This window comes from Schistocerca serialis, chromosome 2 (genome assembly GCF_023864345.2).
Source record: "Schistocerca serialis cubense isolate TAMUIC-IGC-003099 chromosome 2, iqSchSeri2.2, whole genome shotgun sequence".
NCBI classification, from domain to species: domain Eukaryota; kingdom Metazoa; phylum Arthropoda; class Insecta; order Orthoptera; family Acrididae; genus Schistocerca; species Schistocerca serialis.
The window spans coordinates 787,593,366-787,620,935 of NC_064639.1; the positions used below are offsets into that span (position 1 = coordinate 787,593,366).

Consider the following 27,570-nt stretch of genomic DNA (forward strand, 5'->3'; position numbering starts at 1 on the left):
AAATCACCCTCTCCAAACCTTCCAGGAATTTCTGACTTCCAGCCTTGCATCTCAATCCTTCTTAACAAACCTTAATCCTAAACCCAACATCACCACTGCTGAAGCCCAGGCTATCCGTGATCTGAAGGCTGACCGATCCATCATCATTCTTCCGGCGGACAAGGGTTCCACGACCGTGGTACTTGATCGTCGGGAGTATGTGGCTGAGGGACTGCGTCAGCTTTCAGACAACACCACATACAAAGTTTGCCAAGGTAACCCCATTCCCGATGTCCAGGCGGAGTTTCAAGGAATCCTCAGAACCTTAGGCCCCCTGCAAAACCTTTCACCTGACTCCATCAACCTCCTGACCCCACCGACACCCCGCACCCCTATCTTCTACCTTCTTCCTAAAATCCACAAACCCAATCATCCCGGCCACCCCATTGTAGCTGGTTACCAAGCCCCCACAGAACGTATCTCTGCCTACGTAGATCAACACCTTCAACCCATTACATGCAGTCTCCCATCCTTCATCAAGGACACCAACCACTTCCTTGAACGCCTGGAATCCTTACCCAATCTGTTACCCCCGGAAACCATCCTTGTAACCATTGATGCCACGTCCTTATACACAAATATTCCGCACGTCCAGGGCCTCGCTGCGATGGAGCATTTCCTTTCACGCCGATCACCTGCCACCCTACCTAAAACCTCTTTCCTCATCACCTTAGCCCTTCATCCTGACTCACAACTTCTTCACTTTTGAAGGCCAGACATACCAACAATTAAAGGGAACAGCCATGGGTACCAGGATGGCCCCCTCGTACGCCAACCTATTCATGGGTCGCTTAGAGGAAGCCTTCTTGGTTACCCAAGTCTGTCAACCCAAAGTTTGGTACAGATTTATTGATGACATCTTCATGATCTGGACTCACAGTGAAGAAGAACTCCAGAATTTCCTCTCCAACCTCAACTCCTTTGGTTCCATCAGTTTCACCTGGTCCTACTCCAAATCCCATGCCACTTTCCTTGACGTTGACCTCCACCTGTCCAATGGCCAACTTCACACGTCCGTCCACATCAAACCCACCAACAAGCAACAGTACCTCCATTATGACAGCTGCCACCCATTCCACATCAAACGGTCCCTTCCCTACAGCCTAGGTCTTCGTGGCAAACGAATCTGCTCCAGTCCGGAATCCCTGAATCATTACACCAACAACCTGAAAACAGCTTTCGCATCCCGCAACTACCCTCCCGACCTGGTACAGAAGCAAATAACCAGAGCCACTTCCTCGTCCCCTCAAACCCAGAATCCCCCACAGAAGAACCACAAAAGTGCCCCACTTGTGACAGGATACTTTCCGGGACTGGACCAGACTCTGAATGTGGCTCTCCAGCAGGGATACGACTTCCTCAAATCCTGCCCTCAAATGAGATCCATCCTTCATGAAATCCTCCCCACTCTGCCAAGAGTGTCTTTCCGCCGTCCACCTAACCTTCGTAACCTGTTAGTTCATCCCTATGAAATCCCCAAACCACCTTCCCTACCCTCTGGCTCCTATCCTTGTAACCGCCCCCGATGCAAAACCTGTCCCATGCACCCTCCCACCACCACCTACTCCAGTCCTGTAACCCGGAAGGTGTACACGATCAAAGGCAGAGCCACGTGTGAAAGCACCCACGTGATTTACCAACTGACCTGCCTACACTGTGACGCATTCTATGTGGGAATGACCAGCAACAAACTGTCCATTCGCATGAATGGACACAGGCAGACAGTGTTTGTTGGTAATGAGGATCACCCTGTGGCTAAACATGCCTTGGTGCACGGCCAGCACATCTTGGCACAGTGTTACACCGTCCGGGTTATCTGGATACTTCCCACCAACACCAACCTATCCGAACTCCGGAGATGGGAACTTGCCCTTCAGTATATCCTCTCTTCTAGTTATGTATTACTGTATACAATAAGTAAGTCACCTTGTTTCAGCTGTCTGCTCTTTTGGTTTTTACACATACTTTCCATTATGTTCCTACTCTCTTATGTTACAGTTTCATACACTTGAAGGTGGGATTTTAAAATCTCAAAACCAGTCTTTCTTTGGATAAATATTAGTACAGCTGAAGCGGATCCCACTAAATTAATTGTGAAAGTCAACTTGTCATACTAGCCAGGAGTTAAACTGCCTACAGCAACAAAACTTGGTGTGTTTTAAGATGTCAGTTGGTTGTGAAGCTGTACAAGTTACGCAAACATTAGACATTTTCTGACGAGCTTCAAATTCTATTGACAATGATAACACTTTGCACAGCGCATCGTACTCAGTGATGAGTCAGCTTTCCACTTCAGTGGAAAGTAAACAAACACAATATTCAAATTTGTGGCATACATAACCCACCCGCACACACTGAATATGCACAAGAATCGTCCAGAATCAATGTGTTTTTTGCAATGTTCCACTCATCTGTTTAGGGACCATTCTTCTTTGATGGAAACATGGTTAACAGTCAGCAGTATTGTGCTGTGTACAAAATTGGTTGTTTCTGAGGCTGAACAAGGAGTACTTTATTTTTCAACAAGACTGGACACCCCCTCACTGGAGACGACATGTGTGTAAATATCTGAATGAAACTCAACTGAGCTATTGGATTGATCGTCAAACAAACAGGAACACTTCTCAGCTGGTCTCTGTGGTCACCAGATTTGACACCCTGTGACTTCTTCCTGTGGGGTTTCGTTAAGGACAACGTTTACCACAGAACCTAGAAGAGGTGACGAACTGGATTCATTGCGCTGTAACATTGCTGACGATGGACATGCTTGCCCGAGTATGGGAGGAATTTGAGCATTGATGCTGGTGGATGACATATTAAATATCTGTATCTAAATTTGAGAGATTCATAAATACATATCCCAAGTTTCACAGTTTTCTGTCTTACACGTTTAATAAATGTTTGTTCAAAATATGTATATTCTTTTTGAAACACCCTATATATTAAAAACATTAGAGTTTCTGTTACACTTCCTTAGGATATGGTCAATGTTACCTTCATTTTTGTGAAACACTCCATCTGGTATAACACACTTTTGAAGATGCACTTTTTGATGTTATCTTTGACATTGGTCAGTGATGTAGTACAGTGTCAAATGCCTTTCAGAAAGAAGGAATCTGCCTGTTAACCAGCACAAATTGTTTGCATGATGTCTTGTATGAATAAAACAACATTGTTTCACACTAGTTGTTTTTCCATAATCCATTCTGACTCTTTGAAAGAAGCTTGTTTTCTTCCAGGAACATAACAGTGTTTGAGTTAAGAATGTGCTCTAGAACCCTGCAACAAACACATATTACCTTCATTGTCACCAGCACTGCCTACTTCCAAAACACCAACATTCCTTGATGCCAAAGACTTCTGATGTTATCCATTGAAGACAGTCTTGTTCTCTACTTCATTTCCCCTTAATCTAACTGTTTCACAGTTAACATAACAAACAGATCATGGCAGTTATACTGATCTCTGTTAAAGTCAGTATTTTCAACATTTGTTTATAGAAGTTTTTCTGGAATACTTGAACCATACAGCTCATCTTCTGGTTCTGAAATAGTGACACTATTTGTGACACTATTTTCACTAGCCACATCCACAGCAAGGATGAAATGCAGAACTCACTATAAAACTTAAATTCATTCTCACTGATCACATTCACCAGGTGCTTCACTAAGGCTCATTTTGTTTGCCTTTTTAGACACTTCCTCCTCTGCAGCCTTACTTGTCAGGACAAATATTCTGTTGACTGTTTGAGTAAACAAAGACAAATTTATTAATTATTTCAAGTGAAGTGAACAGAACTATTTTCAAAATTTATCCCTCCAGAACTGGTGATCAATTTTAGGAGGCATAATTATTTATTTTCAGAAGGAAAATGCTCGAGGTGAGTTTGCACAGGTTCCTGGCCAACGTGTAAATACAGGCACTTTGTTTTAGTGGTAAATTTCAATTATCAAATTCATAACTAAGGTAAGAGTGAACTGAAGTGCTAAATGTTGTTTCTAGAGAAAATAAGCCCCTCCTTCTCGTCCCCTCCCTCCCCAAATTTCCTCTGAACGCTCTGGAATAATTACAATAGCTTTAACAATATTGTATGAACAACTGAGGTTAATAGCACGGTGTGTGGTTTGAAAATGGGCGAGTCAGCCCGAAACCTGTAACCACTACTGCTGAGTTTTACATCAATGCAACTGAGATGGACAAAATAAAAAATTAACCAAGTTCCAGATTACTGAACAGTTGCAAATCTACCACCCCATGCCAGCATGCATCGAATAAGCAAATAATGAGTCAGGTTTACACATGGTTAATATTTATAAAAAGTTCACTTTAAGTGAAAACAATTCTCAAAGTGTAGACTTATAAATCTTTGTGAGTTTGTAGTTACATGTTATGACAGCCAATCAATGTCATGTAATTTTGAAGGTTCATAATAAGAGACAATAAAAGTTTACCATAATTACAAATAGGTTAGTAGTACGACAAGGCCATTACATACTTACCTCTCTTAAAACAACAGAATACCACACAATGCTTTTCTAGTGTGGGTTGTGTCGATCAAATTTTCCTTGATGGCAGTGGTACCCTGTAGAAAGTATTTTACTTGATTCACCAAGAGTAATTATTTTTAATTTGCTAAGTGTCCATAACAATCTGATCACTCATTCTATTTCTCCTCAATGTGTCTTGTGAGACAACAACCATTATCCAGCTTACAGTCAACCACTGCATAAGTTTTTGTATTGCCAAGACGATAACTAAACGTGAAAATTAGTGAAAATGAATAGATGTATGTAGACAGTAAATTTCTCTCTCTCTCTCTCTCTCTCTCTCTGTCTTCATCCATCTTTATCTGTCCCTTCATTTTCCATCTTCCCTTTCTTAGATGTGTACTGTTGTAATTGCAGTGATTTTTTGTAACACACTATAACATTAGTTGTGACCACTTTGATGGAGGAGTATGTTTTCTCCCTATCCACCCAAGTGCTGGGCCTCAGTTTAGCCTCTGTGCAACTTCTTCTGCTTGTCCAGAGTCCAGGGTTGGCTTGCTGGTGTCACACTCCTAAACCATTCTCTTGCTGCCTCTACCACCCAGCCATTACTGTCTCTTCTCTCCACTCCTCCCTTCCCCTGCCCATCTTCCTTGTTCCTTTCACTCGCATCACCAGAACAACCCCTGACCAAAATTGGGTGGCAGCACAAAGATAATATAGTCTGCCAGTATGTATTTTGTCTGTTAGAGTAGAAAGGACATTGTCTGAAAGCTTAGTGACTGAAAGCGTAGTGACAAATTGCCTTTTGGCTTCTGTTCGGGTTCTTCAGCCGACATTTGCTTCAGAATTTTTCTGACGTTTTGCCAGCACGAGTGGCTGGCATTGTCAGAGCTTCGCCCTCCATTGTTGGTGGCAGACTGGAGTCAAGCTTGCAGCTACAGGTAGTATTTACCTGTTGCACTAATTTCAGAGGGCTTTTCCCTGATCATTATCACTATGGTTCTCCCCTTGCTGCCCAAAATGGTCATTTGCTGCAGCACGGGACTCCAGATATGTTCACCTTGAGAATATGTAAGACACAGCACTTCAGACACAAGATGCAACACATGGAAAGCTCTCTGAGAAGCAATGTCGGAAATATACTGCATACCTTGTATATGTGGAAAAGTCTATGTTGGAACCACTGGATAGTCTGTCAACACCAGGATCACAGAACACAAATTGTATCATAGGTTGGGACACAGAAATTGGCTGTAGTGGAGCATGCACTGTGTGAGAGTGACCAAATAATAAAATTTTCCAACACAGAGGTTCTTGCTGTGGACAAGAGCTCCATGCTCACTTGTTCTGGGAAGCCGTACAGTTCCACAAACATGACAGTATTTCCAGCAAGCTTGAGGAAATTCTTTGTTGGGAATAGATCCTGGATTCCCAAGCTGTGGCAAACAACAATTGCAGGTAGCAAGGGAGAGCCATAAAGGTAATGACCAAGGAAAAGCTCTTGGACACTGGCGTGACTGGGACATATAAACTGCACCCGCAAGCTCAAGTCCAGTCCACTACCAGCAATGGAGAGTGAAGCTTTGACAATGCTGACCACTCGTGCTGGTAAAGTATTGGAAAAATCATCAAACAAATTTCAGCAGAAGAACCCAAAACAGATTCCAATAGGCAGTTTGTCAACAAATGGCCACAAAAGCCTCAATAATTTTGAATTTTAATCTTGTTGTCTGCTCAACACTGCAACTATATATTGAGTGGTTACCATTATTCCTTCCATTACTTACATTTTATTATTCTTTACATGGCTTGACATGTTTCTTTTTTCCATGGTTATTTCCACCTTACTACATACTCCATTCTTACATTTTATCTGTTGGTGCCTGTTTTGTCTCATATATGTTCCCAGTTTTGGTTATCTCTGAGCTACAAGCTATCATTTGCCCCCTCTCAGTTTTACAAATATCATCTGACGGTAGCATGTCATTGTTAGGTTGTCTGTGTTCTGTCTTGTTGTCTCTCATTTGCCCTGTAATCTTGGATTTTTTTAAATAACACCTCGTTAGTCTTGTTTCATCCTACCCATTCATCATCTTTTCAACATTAAAGAATCTCTTGTTACAGTATCTGTAACATATTTATAAGCATGTAGTTGCCTGTGCTGCCATTTGGTGCTTAAAACTTTTTTCTAACTATGTTTGATATCAGCTACATCATTTCAGAATCATCATCAATGCGTGTAGTGTCTTGTTGCATAAAGCAAGCACCAGTTCAACAAATTTATCCATTCTCATCATAGCTCTATCCACAATCAGAAGATAAGTTGCAGCTGAGTCTGAAAGTAGGAAACAGTCTAATGATCACAGGTACCCATATAAGGCTACCAGGTACAGCAATACTGGCTGAAGTCCCAGCAAAGTTTTATGCGAATGACCAATCCTTTAGCCGAGCCACCTGAAATACGGCAAGAACATTTATGGCAAAACTGTGTTAATCAGATACTAATGAAGCTGTAAGAACAAATGGCTGCTGGGAATTATATACTGTTTCCAGCATGCATTGCACCTAACCCTTTAAGAACTGGTGCCATACAATGCAGTACCAACCTGTGAAAATGGGGATATAAAGAGAGCAATTCCTGTGAGTGTGGTACAATACAAGATCATCAACCTGCAGTGGCAGACCTTATCATAGTAAATGACAAAGGCATCCATGTGGATGCTTAATGAAAGTATGCAGTATAGGTGGTGATGCATGCACAATAAATAAATTAATTTATTAATCAGATGCGATAAATCTCGTGCTCAGTAAAGGTAGTCTAACAGTCACCATCACTTCTTGTGCCTGTCACTACTATCACCATTGTTACACAACAGCTACACGAAGTTAAAAAGATACTTCAGTATACATATTATATCTTTACTTCATTTGTACCACCTGAGTCTTATTGAATGGCTGTCAGTTTAAGTTTGATAGAGCTTCCAAGAGCAGTTCTACTTCTTTTCTCAAGAAATAGTCTGTTTTATATTCACTTTTGGTGGTGATAAAATTTCTCTCACTACTTCTTCACAGTTTACTGTTTGTATTTCATCCTTGAAAGAAAACACTTGTTAATGATGTACGACACATTTGATACAAAGCTGCCTGCTGTGTAGTATGAGAGGATTATTAACGAATTTCAGTTTATGCATGAAAATATTTTTCTCTGTTACAGGCATTTGAAAACATAAAAAGGATACAGCTTGAACGATATAACAAAGCAAATGAGCTTGAAAAGTCAAAAATTGAAACTAATCCACAAAAAATTTTCCATAAAGCTATTGCTAATTCAAGACCTGTGCTACATGTTGCACCAATAAAACGAGGTGGTGCAACTTATCAAGTAAGTTAACTTATGTTAAAACCGAACATCTTCAGCCAAGCTCTCTTTTACAATTCAGTCATAATATCCACCACACTTAATGCTGTAAAAAGTCAAGTAGGAAAAAAGCATTTTTGACACACACACACACACACACACACACACACGGCTTCTTACATAAAAGTATACCCCAATTATGTACTAAGATGGTGCTTGCTATGACTGCTTACAAGGCTATGTATGTAATTATTTTAGGCTTAGTCACCTCAAGAGCAACAATATTACATTCTTCAGAACTTCACTGAGTTATTTAGATTGACTTTCCTGAATTTTATTCACTCATTAAAGACCAAGACCGTCATGAAGTAAAGGCATATTTCTTTATTAAAATGATAATGCCACTGACATACTTTATTGAAAAAATTGCAAAGTGAACTGTTTGATAATCTATAACTAACAAAACTGTATCATTATAGATCCCACTGATGATGCCTTAGAACAGGAGAAGGCGAAACGCGTATGGGATAAATAAAGTCAGCAGGAAAAGGCAGTTTTGTTTACAAAACAAATACTTTATTGTTATTTGAAGATCTACACTAAACTGTTTTGAAAGACTGTATGTAAGTGCAGAGATCAAATAGTGAATGTTCAAATAAAGTTATCAAATACAAATGTAGTTGAACTAAAAGCAGAAAGAAAGAAGTTAAAAAACAGTATATGGTCTGTGGCATTGGGTATCATTTTGTGAAAATATCCAAGAATGTATTTGGATTAAGATTTTGTGAAGAATGGAAAGAACAGCGTAACTTTAGTCTAAATGCTGTAGATCAGTTATTTTCAGTACAAGTTTTCAAAGCTTAGTTCTCTGTGGTTGTATTTCAGGAATAGGCCCTTAGTTTTTTAATCATTTGAACAACTCTGTCTAATACTTCTGTATAAGATCCAGAAATATGATCTTCACTAAATGACATGCAGTCTCCACTGCTAAAATATATGACAAACTATTTCATTGGATAGATTAATATATGTGAAATAATGTAAGTTTTTTGTGATTGTTTTAGCTGTGTGCAGAATTTAAACAGTTTGTGAAGACTAGGAACACTAAATCAGATGTCCCTTGAAAGAAAGAAATGCTATAAAGTAGAATTGCAATGAAAAAGTACATGTTCTGAGTATGTTCTTTCTGAAATCTGTATTGATGTTAACAAAATTCTCATTTGACAGGCTATGTATTCACTAAATGTGCGAAATGGTACAATAGTTTGATTGTTGGGCTCGTATCTGGAAGTGTGGGATTCAAATGACATTTTTCAAGGAATTTGTTGAAAGTAAATGTCAGAGTGGTTCATAGAACAAAGACATGAGAAGTTCTTCCCTTGTCTTCTCTTTTCAGTACTGTGCTCATCTGTAATGATTTTGAAGTATTTGAGATGTAAAACAATACTCACTCTTCCTCAGTTCCTCCTCCCGCTCCTCATCCTCACACACTTGTTCTAGCATGAAATGATCATTTATGTAAGCATGAGACAGCCACTGTGTTACACTCTTGCAGGAGTTGTACAGTCTTTTATTGCCCTTGGAGGTGGATATTCGAGTTATGAAATGTTATTGTACCTGGATACAACAAAGATATTTTATGATTGCAGGCGACATTTTTTGTGTGGTCTTTATAGTTTTCCTCATACATCATATGCTTACCATAAACAAAAGTGCATGTTTAGCATAATTCTCTCTTTATAAATTTATAATTCTGGTCTTCATAGCTACAATGACCAGCAATCAGTCATTAAAATTTGAATATTATTCTGTTAATTGATTGAATCCATGTAAGATTCTGTACTGACTATGCTTCTTAATTATTGTGATTTACTGCCCAGGTCTTATGGAGAAACTCGTCCATAGTGCATGAGAGAGAGAGAGAGAGAGAGAGAGAGAGAGAGAGAGAGAGAGAGAGTTAATAATGAACTGTTTACATTTATCTACAAGTAGTGCTGACCACTAAAATTGTTGATTTGCATCATTGACTTCCATTAACTGAAACTTCCTGGCAGATTAAAACAGTGCCAGACTGAGGCTAGAATCCAGAACTTTGCCTTTCACAGACAGTGCACTTACCGACTAAGCTGTCTTTAAAAAATTGGTGTGTGAGTAGAGTAGTGGTATTGAGGAAAGTGATGTGGAGAGGGGAAAAGGGAGGGGAGCCCTGATGTGGACTGGGTAGGTCGAGAGCATTATTTATGTAAAACACAGTACCTTCCCTCAAGGTTTACTTCTGCCGTTGTTCCACTGTGTTTCATGTCACAGTAACTATAATTATCTGCCTTGGATAGAGCAGACATTGTAGAAGAAAGAATTAGTTTTGGAGATACAAGTCACACACAACTTTGCACATTATTCTAAGCGCTTTTACATATGGGCATTATTCTAAGCACTTTTACATATGGTAAATGAGCAACAGCTGTATTCCTCAGTTTCATATAACATTTAAATAGTGTGAAATAATAAAGAACATAAAGTTATGTCATACTTGTATTTCTGCTTGAGTTATAGATTCTTTGAGATATCATGTTGGTTGGGTGTGTGTCACCGCAAAACTAAATCTATATATTGTATTTTACAGATATAAGAGGCTACGTCTCTAACACACACCTTACTTTGCTTCTTGCTTCTTGTTCTTCCTCTTCATTGTCATCATTGTCTTCTATGCCATTATTTCCAGTTTGTAACCTGCATCATATGAATACCTTTTATTTTTTTTCCATTATGAAACTAGTTACTAACAAAAATATTGTATTTTTACGGACAACACAAACCACTTACAATTCAAGTTCACTGGCACCATAGACTGCAGTGACGCATCATAGGCTAGACAGTGTTCTGGGTTTGTGACGGCAGGGCAGGAGGGAGACGATGTTAGCAAGCTTGTGAATCCCTGCAATTATGTTCATCACATTGGTGCACTGCTGCTGCCAGTTGAATCCAGTGTTGCCAGATAGAGATAGGTTTCCTGTGACATCAAAGGTGTGCCCAATTTTAAGACTGGCGGGAATTTTAAATCAAACACTGGACATTTTTATATTAATCCGAGACCTGTCTGAATTTTGGAGGCAGTTTTTCGTAGAAAAAGTGCATCTTATAATCTGTAAAATAAAGTACATACTTGGCAAACCACTGTGAACTGTGTGGCTGACAGTACTTAACATTGTATCATGTGTTAAGGTTTCTTCCCATTTGGTTCGCATATGTAGCAAAGGAAGAATGGCTGCTTCAGTGCTAGTGTAGACGTAGTAATTAGTGTATTTTTGGCTTTGTGGCCCCTACTGGAGCAATACATAGGGGCTTTAGTATATTCCTGGATTCTTCATTGAATAATGGTTCTTGAAATTTTGTAAATAGGCTTTCATGGGATAATTGGCTTCTATCTTCAAGTGTATTCCAATTCAGGTTTTTTCAGCATTTTCATGATGCTCTCCCTTGAGTATAACAAACCTATGACTCTTCGTGCTGCCCTTCTTTGAATACATTCAGTATCACCTGTTAGTACTATTTGATATAGGTCCCACATACTTGACCAACATTCTAGAAAGGACCACATGAGTGTTTTGTATACTGTCTTGTTTCTAAACTGACATTATTTTCTCAGTAACCCAAAAATTAACTAAACTCTTCCGTCTAGTTTACCTATGTTTGAGTCACATGATAGTTCCAGTTCACTTGCCCACAAATTGTTACCGCTTAGATATATGTATGAGTTGAATGATTCCAGTTGTGACTGATATTTTAGTCATGGGATACAACTTTTCTGCATTTTCTGAAGTTGCATAATTTTATTGTGCTGTGCATTTAAAGCAAGTTTCCAGTCGTTGCGCCATTTTGAAATCTTATCAAAATCTGCTTTTGTATTTTTGCAGACTTCTTCCTTCATACACAGTACACATAATTACATCATCTCCGGAAAGTCCGGGGTTACAATTATTGTTGCCTGCCAGTTAATTGACATGCAACAATAGCGATTTAGCCTGGCTTCGCTTAGGTAGCACTAACAAGGAACCCCTCAAATGCAAGGCTGCATGTTCAGTATTTAGTAAGGCTCATTTGAAAGTGTTGTATTAACAATTATGACAGGAAAAACATTAGCTGCTAATGACTCAACATGTGCATCAGGATGGTGACAGAAAATGAGTGTGCAGTAGTGGCAGAGATCAACCTTCTATGGGAAGTACGTATTACACTTTGCAAAATGGACATTGTCGACATTCAAGAAATGTTCAAAACAAACCACTAGATTGCACCATGAACACCAAATGAAAAATGGCATGCCATGGTGATCACAGGGGTTTGCACCATCAAAATTGTAGGTGAACTCTGTGGGAGTTGCAAACTGAGCAGGACTTTCAGCTAGGCATCCACTCTTAAGGAATGCATGTAGAATCATATTGGTGAAATGAGGTGATGAGAACTGATGGAATGTGATGGCACACAACTGAATGTGAAACAGTCTGTCATGCTGCTTATTGTGAAACTGGCTATCCTTTAAGGCATAGCTGCAGATAGTGCAATAATATATTTTGTAGGCACGGAAAAAACAAACATCTAGAGCCCGGGCTTGTCCAGTGGTTCTAGGTGATATGAGTTGCAATATCACACACTTTTCAGGAGGGATAGTTTGCTCTAAAGGAGAACGATATTTATATGCAGACCAGAAATCAAGCAAAAGCAAGCTATTTTGACCAGCTATTGGCCAAAAGCAGTGCTCATACCATAGTTGTAGTTCTCTTAAGCCCATTTTCCTGCCTCTTTCTTGCTGTGACATAAATATTCCCCTCTGCTCTTGCAAGATCATGCACACGAGAAAGAATCGTAGGGGACAAAGCATCTCCAACTTCTCACAGCACACTAAGTAACTTTCCATCCAATTTAACATCCAGATTAACAGTGAGCATAATTGTATACAAATGCATTGAGGTGTTGATGTTAATTGATCTTGATACAACTCTCCTGGTATCTCCAATTTCCAGGGTTCCTTTCATATGCATTTCCTCTTCAAATCTCAGTCGGTCAGATTTGAAAACAAATTCCTTTCTGAATGATGAGATAAGTTTGTTGATTTCATCTACAAATTTCCAGGCCGATTCTGCTGTTTGTTGTGCATCATCAAGTTGATGCTTTGTTTGTAATTTCGTTATCTTACATCTTCCAATTCTGTAGCCTTTTTGAACTTATGCAACCATCCACTGCTACCCTTCAAGTCACTGCAGTCTATCTCGCATGCAGTTTTAAATGCGTAATGTAATAGGTCACATGATGCACATCCTGTAAATTGTATTGAGCATGCTTGAAATGCGCAAATGCTAATTTTTGTAACAAGTGCGCCTTGTCCTCCATTGAATATCTGTAAGTTTTTCTTATGCACTAAATGGTCATATTCTTGTAGGTTACAAATGTGCAGATGTGTGTGAATTCTGAAGGGACCGAACTGATGAGGTCATCTGTCCCTACACTTACACACTACTTAAATTAACTGAAAGTAACTTATGCTAAGAATAACACACACACACACACACACACACACACACACACACCCATCCCCAAGGCAGGACTCGAACCTCCGGCGGGAGGAGCTGCGTAATCCGTGACATGGCACCTCAAACCGTGCGGCCACCCCGCATGGCTTGTAGGTTTATTCGAAATCTGTTTATAATTTTTTGTAATATGTTGTGGATGATCTTCAATGTACATAGTTATGTTTAGTACCTGCTCCTTGGACAACAACTGTTCTTTACTATGCTTCGCTGGGGACAGGATTTATCTCTCCCTATTCGACAAGCATGATGAACTGCATGCCTCAACACCTGTTTCAGTATCACTTTCACTTGTTAAGCACGTATCATCGTTGTACTCCTCATTGTAGTGGGGCTTTGAAAGATTTACTGTGACTCCAGCTTGTGAAAATTTAAATAAAATTTGCTGTAACAGATCAATGTGTTCCTCCCACGTATTTGTTGCCATAACAATGTAATCGACGTACGCCGTGACGCGTGACAACAAACACAGGCCGAGAACGGCGTCAAGTGCCTCGATGAACACGCCCGCGCTTACACACAAACCAAAAGGCAACACACTAAACTGATAACTGCGTCCTTCACAAAGGAAAGCAGTGTATTTATGACTGTCATTGTGAAGGGACACCTGCCAGTACGATAAGCGGAGGTCAATATTAGTTAGGTATTGTACATTATAAAATTTTAGCACCTGTTCGTCCAAGTTGACGGGTCTTGTGTTATCAGGTATAATAATTTTGTTGATTTCACGTGCGTCTAGCACCAATCTGACATTGCCATCTTGCTTGCCTACCGCCAGGATAGGACTGCAGTAAGGGGAATGTGATTTTTCTATGACACCCCAGGTCAACATATGTTCGATTTCACGTAAAACTGCAGGTTTCTTCACCCATGGAATATTATAATGTGTCCTACAATAAGTCTTATGTGGCTTAACATCCATTTTGTAGCTGTAACCTCTGATTACACCAGGCCTCTCAGTGAAAACTTGTGCATAATCACATAATAATTTGTACAATTCTTCTTGCTGTTGTTTCATTAAATAATGAGATTCAACACATTTCTGATACAATAAATCCTGTTCAATCTCCTGATAGTCTGAATCTTCAAGTGTTAAGTTACATACACTAACTATGGTAGGATATACCAATTGAAATTGACTTACTTCGTGGATCAATCGTCTTGTTAAGTTCAACATTGATTAGTTGTTCTCCTACAGATAATTGACATATGCCCTTACTTAAATCTATGATTGCTTTGTGTTCATTCAAGAAATCCAACCCTAGGATGCAGTGTACAATAAGCTTGTCTACAATCAGAAAATTACACTTGAACTGTGTATTGGAAAACGTGAAGTTAACTAGGGCTTGCATGCATATGTTCTTAGATTTAGTACCTGTGGCTCTAAAACATGTGGCAATTCTGTACAGGTAAAGTAGGTATGTTTATAATTTGTTTCAATTCATTATAGAATGCAGTTGACATCACACTTGCAGCAGCACCAGTATTGAATAAAATTTGTACATTATAATCGTTAAACTTAACCCATGCCGTAGCTTGTATGAATTCTTTAACACAACTGTCTGATTTAATGTTTTTCTCGACGGTTAATTCCTGTTCTGCTGTCATTTTGTCATCGTACCTGAGGAAACAAACCATCTCAGCCTTTGCGCTATTACAACACCCCACGACCGAAGCACGAGCGCTTAGCTCGGTCGTCAACTGTTTTCCATCGTCTGCTGTGTTTGGCTGGATTCATTGACCAACTCCACTATGTTTACATTCCGGCCGGTAGGCACCCACATGTCAGCTGATGGCGCACCGCAATTGTTATTGCTACTTCGTGGCGGGGAGTGTATAACTGTACTGGGGAACGGCGACGGATTCCATGGAGGGTTATGATTTGTCATGCGTCAATTTTGTGTGTTCCACATATTCTGTTGGTGATTGTTGGGATTGTTGTTGTTTTGGTGGTAATTATGCCTGTTATATGGCATGTTCCTGTCAAAGTAGCCCTGTTTGTGCTGGTTATTCTCACGTCTCCTATTGCGGTTGTTGTTGTACTGTCTGTGATTTTCATTTTGCATGTAGTTACCATTTTGATATGGATGATAATTGTTGTTATTGTTATTCCTCGAATTTCTGCGGTTGTTCCTACCGTCATACACATTTCCATGTGAATATGTTTCGCGCGCAGGCATCGTATTGTGTCACGGTGCGGACGGATGGTTCCACCAACCACCGTCACTACGGGGGTGGGTGCTGATTTTGGTTACTAATATGAGTAAAATTTGAATGGCGTGAATCGCCTCTGTAAACTACGTCTATTTGATCTAAGAAGTTTAAGAAAGTCTTAATGTCATTCTCCAGTACTCCTATTAATCTGTCTCGGTATGGAAAGTGTAAGTGGTTCTTTAAAGTGTCAATTATCGCTGGCAAGTGGTTTGGACCAGTACAGTGTCTTGTCTAGGTACCTCTCAAAGTATTGTCTTAATGTCTCTTTTTTAGGGTCATAGGTCTCAGGGTTGCACACTTCTCTCCTTAGACTCTGTTGCTCATTCTCGGACCACAATTCATCCAAGATGGCTTGTTCGAACTGTTCAAATGTAAGGCTCCGCCGTTTCATAGCGGCACCCCACTTAGCTGCTCGTCCTCTCATGAGATTGGTGACGTATCTGATTTTATTGACTTCTGACCAACTGCGTGGAAAAACACCATCAAATGATCTAATAAACACAATAGGGTGGACTTTGTGCTTTCCTCACTGGAAAATGTCTGGAATACCCATGCCTTACAAATATGTCATTGGCCATGCCTGTTGGCATAACTGTATTGATGTGGTTTATGTCACTTGCTACTCTAGGTGTTGTACCGTAATACTGCTCATTTGGTGGAAAAGAAAGTGGCACATTGTAATTTTGATTGGAAATGGGTGATTCCACAATAGGTGTTCTGTCTGTGTCATTAGCCATGGTTTTAGCTGTTCTGTCATTCCCTGACGATGCGTTTGCTCGCCAAACACGGCACAACATTGTCTCATAATTTTGTCACTTCGTCTTCTATGTGTTTTGTCTCGTCTTTAACATGTGTCTTTGTTTTTGAAAGTATGTCCTGTGTAATTGTTTCAAGTTTTTTGTCCAGATAGTAGTCACACAATTTACATTCATGTACAATTCTTTCGGCCATGTTGGTGTCGTTGTTTAGTGATGCGAGGTCCGCTCGGTCTTCTAATTTTTCTATCTTTTCTTTGAGGTGGGTTTGTTCAAGAACTACCATTGTGAGCTGTTGGGTAATATTTCCCACTTCTTCAGTCAGCTTTTCTTGGGTGGAGCTAGCTGAAGTGTGGGCCTGAGCTAACTCTTCCACAGGGGTGTTCACTTCCTGCTGCACATTAACTATTTGAGTTAACTGATTCTCACATCAGGTGATATTATTTCTTCCTGTTTAGTGACTCGGTCTCGGACAATGTCTCAAATCGCTGGCTGAGCTGTTGAGTAGTGATATTTAATTCTGTCATCTGTTTTGTCGTTCGTTCAAAATTTTCGGTCATAGTATGGTTTAATATGTCAATTTTCTGACTAACGTCTCGTTTCATGTCTGCAAATAACTCTAGTAGTCGGTCCAGTTTGTCAGTCTCCTGTGTCCGATTTGTGTCACATTGCTGAATTTGTCTCATATTCGGTTCTGACATTGATGTTAACAATGGCACTGATGGTCTAGTCTCGCGTCCATTCCACATTTCGTCATTTAAAGTCGCTATCTGTATATTATCACAAATGTTGCGAGTTTGAGGCAATTGATTTGCATTGATCTGTGAACTCGTCCATGGAGGTAAACACGGACTTTCTTGTTGGTTGAACGATGAATCTATTTCACTTAACTCATCTGCCGAAACTATCTCGACCTTACTGTGTTCCATTCTAATAAGATGTATAATCGTAAGTCAAAAAGGGAATACTATAAGTCTGATTAATAAAGATTTGACTCAAATTTAGGTTGAAATATTTTCTCGTCAATGTAAATGATTGCTCTATTGCAACAATGGTTTGAGAAAGATGCAAAGGGGGGGCAAAATTCTTCCTAACAAATGACTGTTTGGCGGTCAAATTCACGATTTTCATATGCTACAACAATACTATAATTACCACAAACTACAATAGAGATAGATAATCTTGAAAAAATCTAGAAGAAAACTACAGGATGTGTGGAAAGAGAAAAATAGATTCTGCAGTTTGCTATTGAATGTTTGAATGAAATATAATTGTGTGACTCACCATTAAATTTTCTGTCCTGCAGCGGCTGGTCAATCACTTCTGCGCAAATCGTATTCGTCAAAAATCTCTGTCGGATAATCACCAAAAGGTCTCAAGATAACAGTTTTGCATCAATATATGCCATGCAAAGAAAAACAGATTGAATTAGTTACAAAAATTCTTTACAATATTATTGTATAATCATTTGATTAGGTACAATATTATGGAAATGGAAGAGGATGTAGATGAAGACGAAATGGGAGATAAGATACTGCGTGAAGAGTTTGACAGAGCACTTAAAGACGTGAGTCGAAACAAGGCCCCGGGAGTAGACAACATTCCATTAGAACTACTGACGGCCTTGGGAGAGCCAGTCATGACAAAACTCTACCATCTGGTGAGTAAGATGTATGAGACAGGTGAAATACCCTCACACTTCAAGAAGAATATAATAATTCCAATCCCAAAGAAAGCAGGTGTTGACAGATGTGAAAATTACCGAACTATCAGTTTAATAAGTCACAGCTGCAAAATACTAACGCGAATTCTTTACAGACGAATGGAAAAACTGGTAGAAGCGGACCTCGGGGAAGATCAGTTTGGATTCCGCAGAAATGTTGGAACACGTGAGGCAATACTAACCTTACGACTTATCTTAGAAGAAAGATTAAGAAAAGGCAAACCTACATTTCTAGCATTTGTAGACTTAGAGAAAGCTTTTGACAATGTTGACTGGAATACTCTCTTTCAAATTCTGAAGGTGGCAGGGGTAAAATACAGGGAGCGGAAGGCTATTTACAATTTGTACAAAAACCAGATGGCAGTTATAAGAGTCGAGGGGCATGAAAGGGAAGCAGTGGTTGGGAAGGGAGTGAGACAGGGTTGTAGCCTCTCCCCGATGTTATTCAATCTGTATATTGAGAAAGCAGTAAAGGAAACAAAAGAAAAATTTGGAGTAGGTATTAAAATTCATGGAGAAGAAATAAAAACTTTGAGGTCCACTGATGACATTGTAATTCTGTCAGAGACAGCAAAGGACTTGGAAGAGCAGTTGAACGGAATGGACATTGTCTTGAAAGGATTATATAAGATGAACATCAACAAAAGCAAACGAGGATAATGGAATGTAGTCAAATTAAATCGGGTGATGCTGAGGGAATTAGATTAGGAAATGAGACACTTAAAGTAGTAAAGGAGTTTTGCTATTTAGGGAGTAAAATAACTGATGATGGTCGAAGTAGAGAGGATATAAAATATAGACTGGCAATGGGAAGGAAAGCGTTTCTGAAGAAGAGAAATTTGTTAACATCGAGTATTGATTTAAGTGTCAGGAAGTCGTTTCTGAAAGTATTTGTATGGAGTGTAGCCATGTATGGAAGTGAAACATGGACAATAAATACAGGGCTATTACAAATGATTGAAGCGATTTCATAAATTCACTGTAGTTCCATTCATTGACATATGGTCACGACACACTACAGATACGTAGAAAAACTCATAAAGTTTTGTTCGGCTGAAGCCGCACTTCAGGTTTCTGCCGCCAGAGCACTCGAGAGCGCAGTGAGACAAAATGGCGACAGGAGCCGAGAAAGCGTATGTCGTGCTTGAAATGCACCCACATCAGTCAGTCATAACAGTGCAACGACACTTCAGGACGAAGTTCAACAAAGATACCAACTGCTAACTCCATTCGGCGATGGTATGCGCAGTTTAAAGCTTCTGGATGCCTCTGTAAGGGGAAATCAACGGGTCGGCCTGCAGTGAGCGAAGAAACGGTTGAACGCGTGCGGGCAAGTTTCACGCATAGTGATGTGAAAGATGCAGTGTTTAAACCACCTCTACCAAGAAACGTGCCAGAACTGCGAGCTCGCATCAACAATGCTTTCGAACTCATTGATGGGGACATGCTGCGCTGAGTGTGGGAGGAACTTGATTATCGGCTTGATGTCTGCCGAATCACTAAAGGGGCACATATCGAACATTTGTGAATGCCTAAAAAAACTTTTTGAGTTTTTGTATGTGTGTGCAAAGCATTGTGAAAATATCTCAAATAATAAAGTTATTGTAGAGCTATGAAATCGCTTCAATCATTTGTAATAACCCTGTAGTTTGGACAAGAAGAGATTAGAAGCTTTCGAAATGTGGTGCTACAGAAGAATGCTGAAGATTAGATGGGTAGATCACATAACTAATGAGGAGGTATTGAATAGAATTGGGGAGAAGAGGAGTTTGTGGCACAACTTGACAAAAAGAAGGGACCAGTTTAACACTTCACTTTCGACTTTGCATTTATTGTCACGCCCTTCAGTGCTAACCACAGAACAAGCAGGTATAACAATGAGAGAATATTTGCACTCATAATATTTGCTATATTACTTGAGAATTACTTAATAAACAATAGGAATCTAAAATTATTCCTTTTTAACAAACATATTTTTCAACAGTTAATAAAGTCCCATAAACTTGAGAAGGATCACCTTTTCGGTCTCTTAATAAGTCCGTAGGTAACATAGGGGACAATCAGACGTACATTAAATGTTACACCACTGAGGACAATCACTCATTAAGATTTATAACCACAAATTAAAGAAGATTCATTTAAAGCAATTAACATCAATAGCAAATAATTAAGTCACATCCCAGCAAATGCATCAAAACCAAATCTTTCAGTTCTGTAACAACATTGGATCGTGGAATACGCCGGATTACAGACACAAAAGGCTAAATTTTACCAAACAGCAATTTCTCCAAACCGAGAACCATCTTAACAGTGTACAACACTTAGGTTATCCAGAACTACTCTAATTCACCTTTCTTGGGCATAACGGTGGAGTAGATAATTAACCTCTTATTTCATTCTCGTGGAACACTGAGTGGCAATAGACACTCGGGCAACTCTTACCCCAGTGTGGCTTGTGAAAGAGGATGGCTCCAACAGGAGGAGGAAACATTTACCCGAACTGGAAAGGGAACTCGACTAACACGAGCCACTAGGTTGGACAAAGACCAGTTGGTTAATTTTAATCATTAACCAAAGCTTCCTGGCCAGCAGATGAAAATTACAGAGACAAAGGTAGCTTTATTTGTGCTCACAAGAATTAATAACTTCTGCAAATGCCAGAACTACCGCCGTAGTATCAGTACGGGACTTCGGAGCTGAGGAGAGCAAGTCAACAACGGTCTCTACCCAATAAGCCCAACGTTTCAGACAGACTGAGCAACTGACATCAGTCATGGCTAGGCGGATTACCAAATAGAAACTACCTTAAATATAATTAAATAGAGCACTTAAATGCCACGGGGACTAAACTCCTTAACACGAGAATATGTACCCAATAACAATGACTAAAGTTAAATATGCCTACATACTAAAACACAACAGATATTGGCAAAGATAAAATCTTCTCGGGTTGACAGCCGAGTCAATGTGTTGTTTTCCCAGCAACGTTTCAGCAAGTTTCTTACTTGCCATCTTTGCCTGAAGATGGCAAGTAAGAAACTTGCTGAAACATTTCTGGAGAACAACACATTGACTCGGCTGTCAATCTGAGAAGATTTTATCAGCGAGATTCGCTGAGAAAGCCTGCATTCTCAGATATTGGCGGACATTAACATAATCTTGCATTTCAGACATCCATAACAACGTGAATATCCAAACAATGACCTACGCCGTCCATGGGAAAACAACGGCTTGCAGAAGGTCCACAGCAAATTATTATTATTATTATTATCATTATTTTTTTACAATGTGCACCTTAAGTCAGCATGGCATTCAAATACACGATCATGCAAGGGGGCAGTAACACACACGCAAAGTAATTTCCGATCACAAACTCAAAGCAGAGAAACGTTGCCATGCAGTTATTAATAGCTCCCACAACACTGAGAGATTGTTCCCGCCAGATGACGACCGTTGCACTAACTAGATGAAAAATCTTATGTTCAGTGACGACACCACCTTCTGTAGGTTATTGGCAGTTGCAGACAGACTTCAAAGCTTCCCCAGCCCATGAACAGAAACCAAACCTTGTCCACGGATTTATGGCCTCTTGTGTCCTCACGCCCCAGGTTTTTGAGCCCATCCAGACTTAGCATAGAGGGACTGAGCGTCCCACTGCAGAATGGTCGTCCAGGGACAAACACTCATCTCAACTGCCTCATCCGCCCTCGGCATGGCACACAGCGCCTCCTTCCAGAGGGCGCACTAGCAGAGGCTCTGCAATGCCCTCTAGGAAAGCACAGAAATTCCAAACAGGAGTAAACCAAGGGAAAAACGGGAACCGTGGCAAACGACATGGTTCAGACGGAACATTCAAGAGTTCACCTTGACACCTCATAGAGAAATAACAGCAAGTAATGGGAAGGATCATCTTTTGCAGTCAATGTATACACCTCCGGACCTTGTGTAACATGTTGTAGATGCTGTTCTGGTGGCCACTGAGGGTACATGGTGCAACAATTTGCAAATTGTGACAAATGTTGGAGTAAATGATGGCTGTCGTCTGAGCTTCTAGGTCATACTTGGTTCATTCCAGTGACTGGCAAAGGAGACCAGTCTTGCTCATGAATCTCAGCGAAGCTCACAATCTTCAGCATTTTCCCAAGAACTGATTGTGGTTTACCGGTTGTGAGTTGAATAAAAGGATGGAACCAGAAACTGGAGGCTCTGTGGCGTGCTGGTCTGTGACTTCCTGCACTTGTGCCATATTGTTAAGAACCGTAGGGTCCTATAAGATAGGTCAGGGGTGCACTACACATCAGAGGTTACGACCAAGAGAGCTGACTGTTGTGGAATGTACACAAGAGTTTCTTTTAGATCTGGTTACTATCTACCCAGTCCAGATAATGATAGCTGTAGGAGGCTGAAGTATTAGTGTAACACTCAAAGAAATGTCACCCAACAGATGATGCTATCAAAGCATTAGCAACAAGATCTTGCAGTTTGAAGCAGTCCTAAAGGACAATGGAGCTCATATAATACCAGCTACAGAAAGCTGGATACAACCAAAAATTGAAAGAAGTGAGATTTTTTTTGGCTATGTCTGAGTGTATATTGAAAGAATAGACTAATTGGAAACGTATGTGGCATACCTGTTGCAGTAGCCAAGAAACTCAATTCCATCAAGATACAAACTGAAGCTGCATGAGAAATAGTCTGGGCCTGACTGATTATAAAGGATGGGCATACACTTATAACCACCAGACTAATCTCCAGGTGAAACTGAAAACTTTAGATAAATCCTCATTTTGGTAATATATATGTTCCCAATCATATAGTCTTCACTGGAGGGTACTTAATTGACTGGGATGATTACACAATTGTAAGTGCGGATGAGTCAAGGAATTCCAGGAAATTAATAGCAATTACTTTCTTGAAAAACTACTTGGAACTATAGGTATAAAGGCTATTAACAAAACACAGCCAAAACAAGTAGAAATTACAAGTTCAGCCCACTGGATAGGCACTAACATCATAATGAGGAACTTGAAATATGTAGCTCTGCAGCAGGAGAATTTAGAGGCACTGTGGTTAAAGCGTAAAAGAATAGTTGATAAAGCACTGAATACATATGTACCTACATTCCATGGTATGCAGTCACTGTAAAGAAACTTACAGAGAAACTGTGAGTATTGCATAATACATAATATGTATGGGAAAAAAAGAGGCATATACATAGAGAGATGCTGAATAAAACACTTTTAGCTGTCAAGAGGGTAATGCCTGAAGCCTTCAGTGACTACTGCAGTACAATCTTAGCAACAGGCCTCACAGAAAATCTGAAAGATTCTGGTTACAAGTAAAGGCAGTCAATGGCATCAAAGTTAGTGTCTAGACACTCACAGATAACAGTGGAATCAAAGTTGAGGGTAGTAAATCAATAGGAGAAATGTTAAACTCCATTTTTAAATTGCCTTTTACAAAGGATATATAAGAGAACTACCCTAGTTTGATTGCTTCATCACTGCAAAAGTGAGTGATGTACTTATTAATGTCAGTGGCATTATCAAGCACCTGAAATCGCAAAAACTGAACAAAGTTCTGGAGTCTGAACTGGTCAAAATTCTGGAGCCCAACAGAATCTCTATCAGATTCTCTACACAATTTGCAGATGAGTTAACTCCCATTTTGACCATAATATATCACCGACCTCTCGAACAAAAAATGGTGTCCGGAGTTTGAAAGAAAGCATTTGTCACACCTGTCTGCAACAAGAGTAGCACAAGTGATCTACAAAACTTATTTTGAATTTCATTGACGTCAGTCTGTTATAAAATCTTAGAACATATTCTAAGCTCAAGCATACTGAGATATCTCAAAAACAATGATCTCCATGCCAACCAGCATGGATTTTGAAAACATCAGTCTTGCAAAATCCAACTTGAGCTTTTCTCACATGATATCTCAAAAGCTATGGGTCAAGGCTATCAGGTGGATGCAGTATTTATTGACTTACAAAAAGCACCTGATTCAGTAGCACACCAAAATTTATTAACAAAAATACTATCATATTGGCTAGCAAATGAAATTTGCAACTAGACAGAGGATTTCTTGGTAGTGAGGCTACAGCATGTTATCTTGGATAGAGAGTTATCAACAGATCTGCACCAGGGAAGTGTATGAAAGACTTGCTGTTCATTGTATGGAATACTAAAATAAAGTCCACCCCACCAGTGTTTCTTTGTTACAGTGTTCTTTTGTATGAGAAGGTTAATCTCAGGAACTACTGTTGGGATTTTAATGTGTTCCTCACTAACAGATGGACTGATTAACAAGCAAGGTTATGTATATAATTAATAAGTGTAGTAATGATGAGTGTGTAACATATATATTTTGTTATCCATTCCATGTAATGGGTATCTGGAATCACATCGAGTGCCAATGAGAGAAAAGCAGTAAAGTAAACAGCCAGCACAGCTCCAGAGAATCAGAGATCAGAATCCACACATATCTATCTATGCAAGTTTCATTGATGTCAATGTGAAGACTAATGTCAGGAACTACTGCAGGGATCTGGATATGGTTTTCACTAACAGGTAGAACGATTCACGGGGATGGTTTGTGTAATTATTTTACTATCGCTGTGTCAGACAGAAGGCGTCTGGTTGTAGACACAAAGAACCCCTTGAGTGTGAGGTTGCAAAAGGCCAGTGATGTTTACGGCAATCAATGCCCCACATAATGTCTACTCTGCAACCACAATATTGGCTGCTAGTGGCAACAGGGGGCAGGACTGGAGTTGCCCAATGGTGAGCACAGCATGAGGCTATGGTGTGTAGTTGACCTGCTTAGTCGACATGTAATTCACAAGGTGCTTCAGTGCAAGTGGTGTTGATACAAAGCAGAGCAATGGCAATAATAAACAAAGCAAACACTGCATTATATCTACAACAGTTTCCAAAGTTGACATTTCATCACAAAGGAACCCAAGGAATTTCATAGAGAAAGAACTAGCTGATGAAATATTAGCATTTCTGCGAGATGAGTCGGTGGAATGTGTGGTCTCATAAACACTTGACTGTGCGGACAATGTACATGATGTAGCAGGACTTTGAATTTCGCCGTGCTACACTCGTTTCCTCAGATATAAATTATACCGTCGCAGCTGTATGAGCGCTTGACGGCAGAGAAAATATGTAAGAAAAGGAAGGTACTAAAATTGTAACTCTTTTTGTTTTCTATCCGTCTTTTGTCTCTTGAGAGCGGAAGCTTAACTTACTTATTAGCTAATCTTGATCAGATTAAGACGAAAAAACTCATTGATGTGCATACGTATTGTGGAAATTGGTATGAAATTCGGACAATGGAAGTAGTAACGTAAAATAAACTGCATTCAACACCAAGATAGTTTTGATTAGTATAAATTAGTGATTCCTGGACAAGTGCAAGATTTCAGAGCAGCTACTACTTTTCACGCAAAGATGAAGTAGGAGATTTTTGAAAACCTGGATGCCGCACGAAAGAAGACATGTTAACATGGTAAAGGATGAACTCTTATCTACACCCTTTCCCCCTATTAATCACATTTTGTTATTCTCTGTACTCCTTCAAATAATTTTTGTAGTGGAGATTGGTTTGACTTTTGCTCAGAAACGCCACAAGGACCACCCCAACAATAGCTTTTCCGAATCACTAAGTCTGATAACTTTTCTGTAATTCGAAGTCTGATTTGCATTTCATTCTTTCCCTTTTTCACGGTCATTAACGATTTTAAAACTCCCTTTTTATTCACCATTTCTTCCCACATTTTAAATCCTTTCTTTTCTTCTCTTCTGTTTTTCTTTTTATATTAACCACTACAACTGGCTCCCACGACAGGACGCAATCTTCGGATGTGTCGTTTTTGAGCAAATTTGAAACTTTAATTTGTATTTTTTCCCAACAGAGAATAACCAAAAATCCTGAAGTTTAAATGGTAACTAAAAGACTAACTTTATTGTACCTGTTGTTGTTGTTGTTGTTGTTGTGGTCTTCAGTCCTGAGACTGGTTTGATGCAGCTCTCCATGCTACTCTATCCTGTGCAAGCTTTTTCACCTCCCAGTTCTTACTGCAACCTACATCCTTCTGAATCTGCTTAGTGTATTCATCTCTTGGTCTCCCTCTATGATTTTTACCATCCATGCTGCCCTCCAATGCTAAATTTGTGATCCCTTGATGCCTCAAAACATGCCCTACCAATCGAATTAATCCTTTGCCTTATCATTACCTTTAAAGATAACTGATTGTTTGTCGCTTGTTATTGAAATTGGTTGGGAGAATAGTTTATTGATTGACGCCATAGAAAGAGTACATCGCCATCTCTACATCTATATCCATACTCCGCAAGCCACCTGATGGTGTGTGGTGGAGGGTACCTTGAGTACCTCTATCGGTTCTCCCTTCTATTCCAGTCTCGTATTGTTCGTGGAAAGAAGGATTGTCGGTATGACTCTGTGTGGGCTCTAATCTCCCTGATTTTATCCTCATGGTCTCTTCGCGAGATATACGTAGGAGGGAGCAATATACTGCTTGACTCCTCGGTGAAGGTATGTTCTCGAAACTTCAACAAAAGCCCGTACCGAGCTACTGAGCGTCTCTCCTGCAGAGTCTTCCACTGGAGTTTATCTATCATCTGCGTAACACTTTCGCGATTACTAAATGATCCTGTAACGAAGCGCGCTGCTCTCCGTTGGATCCTCTCTATCTCTTCTATCACCCCTATCTGGTATGGATCCCACACTGCTGAGCAGTATTCAAGCAGTGGGCGAACAAGCGTACTGTAACCTACTTCCTTTGTTGTCGGATTGCATTTCCTTAGGATTCTTCCAATGAATCTCAGTCTGGCTTCTGCTTTACCGACAATCAACTTTATATGATCATTCCATTTTAAACCACTCCTAATGCATACTCCCAGATAATTTATGGAATTAACTGCTTTCAGTTGCTGACCTGCTATATTGTAGCTAAATGATAAGGGATGTTTCTTTCTATGTATTCGCAGCACATTACACTTGTGCTAAATGTGAAAAGCAAAGACCTGTCATTTCCAGAATAGATTACAATCATCTACATATAAACTCTGCAAACCTGTGTTTAGCATGTAGTAGATGGTGCTCTGTATTAGTAGTAGACTTTCTTTATCCAAACCCGTTCACACATAGAAGTGGAGATGGTGACCATATGATGGAGGCAATAGAGCTATTGCATGAGTTGCCTTTACTGCCATCTCTCTAACTCTACCCTAAAGGCTTTCCCAACGATAATGTCACCTTTCTTCCAACAATTCCGTTTTTCTTGTCCTAAGCATCCCTCTCACACTTCCCTTTGAACTACAGTAAACTGTTTCAATTCTCTCTCAATTATTTTGTGTTTACTGTTAAGACTAAT

General features: G+C 39.8%; 1 protein-coding gene across 1 annotated transcript in view; it reads left to right on the forward strand.

The window, feature by feature from the left end:
• LOC126458011 (28S ribosomal protein S7, mitochondrial) overlaps window positions 1-27,570 on the forward strand; it is an 88,531-nt gene that overhangs the window by 34,042 nt on the left and 26,919 nt on the right. The window contains exon 4 of the mRNA XM_050094791.1: window positions 7,744-7,911. Coding sequence (XP_049950748.1) covers window positions 7,744-7,911 — 168 coding nt within the window. The remainder of the gene's footprint in view (window positions 1-7,743; window positions 7,912-27,570) is intronic.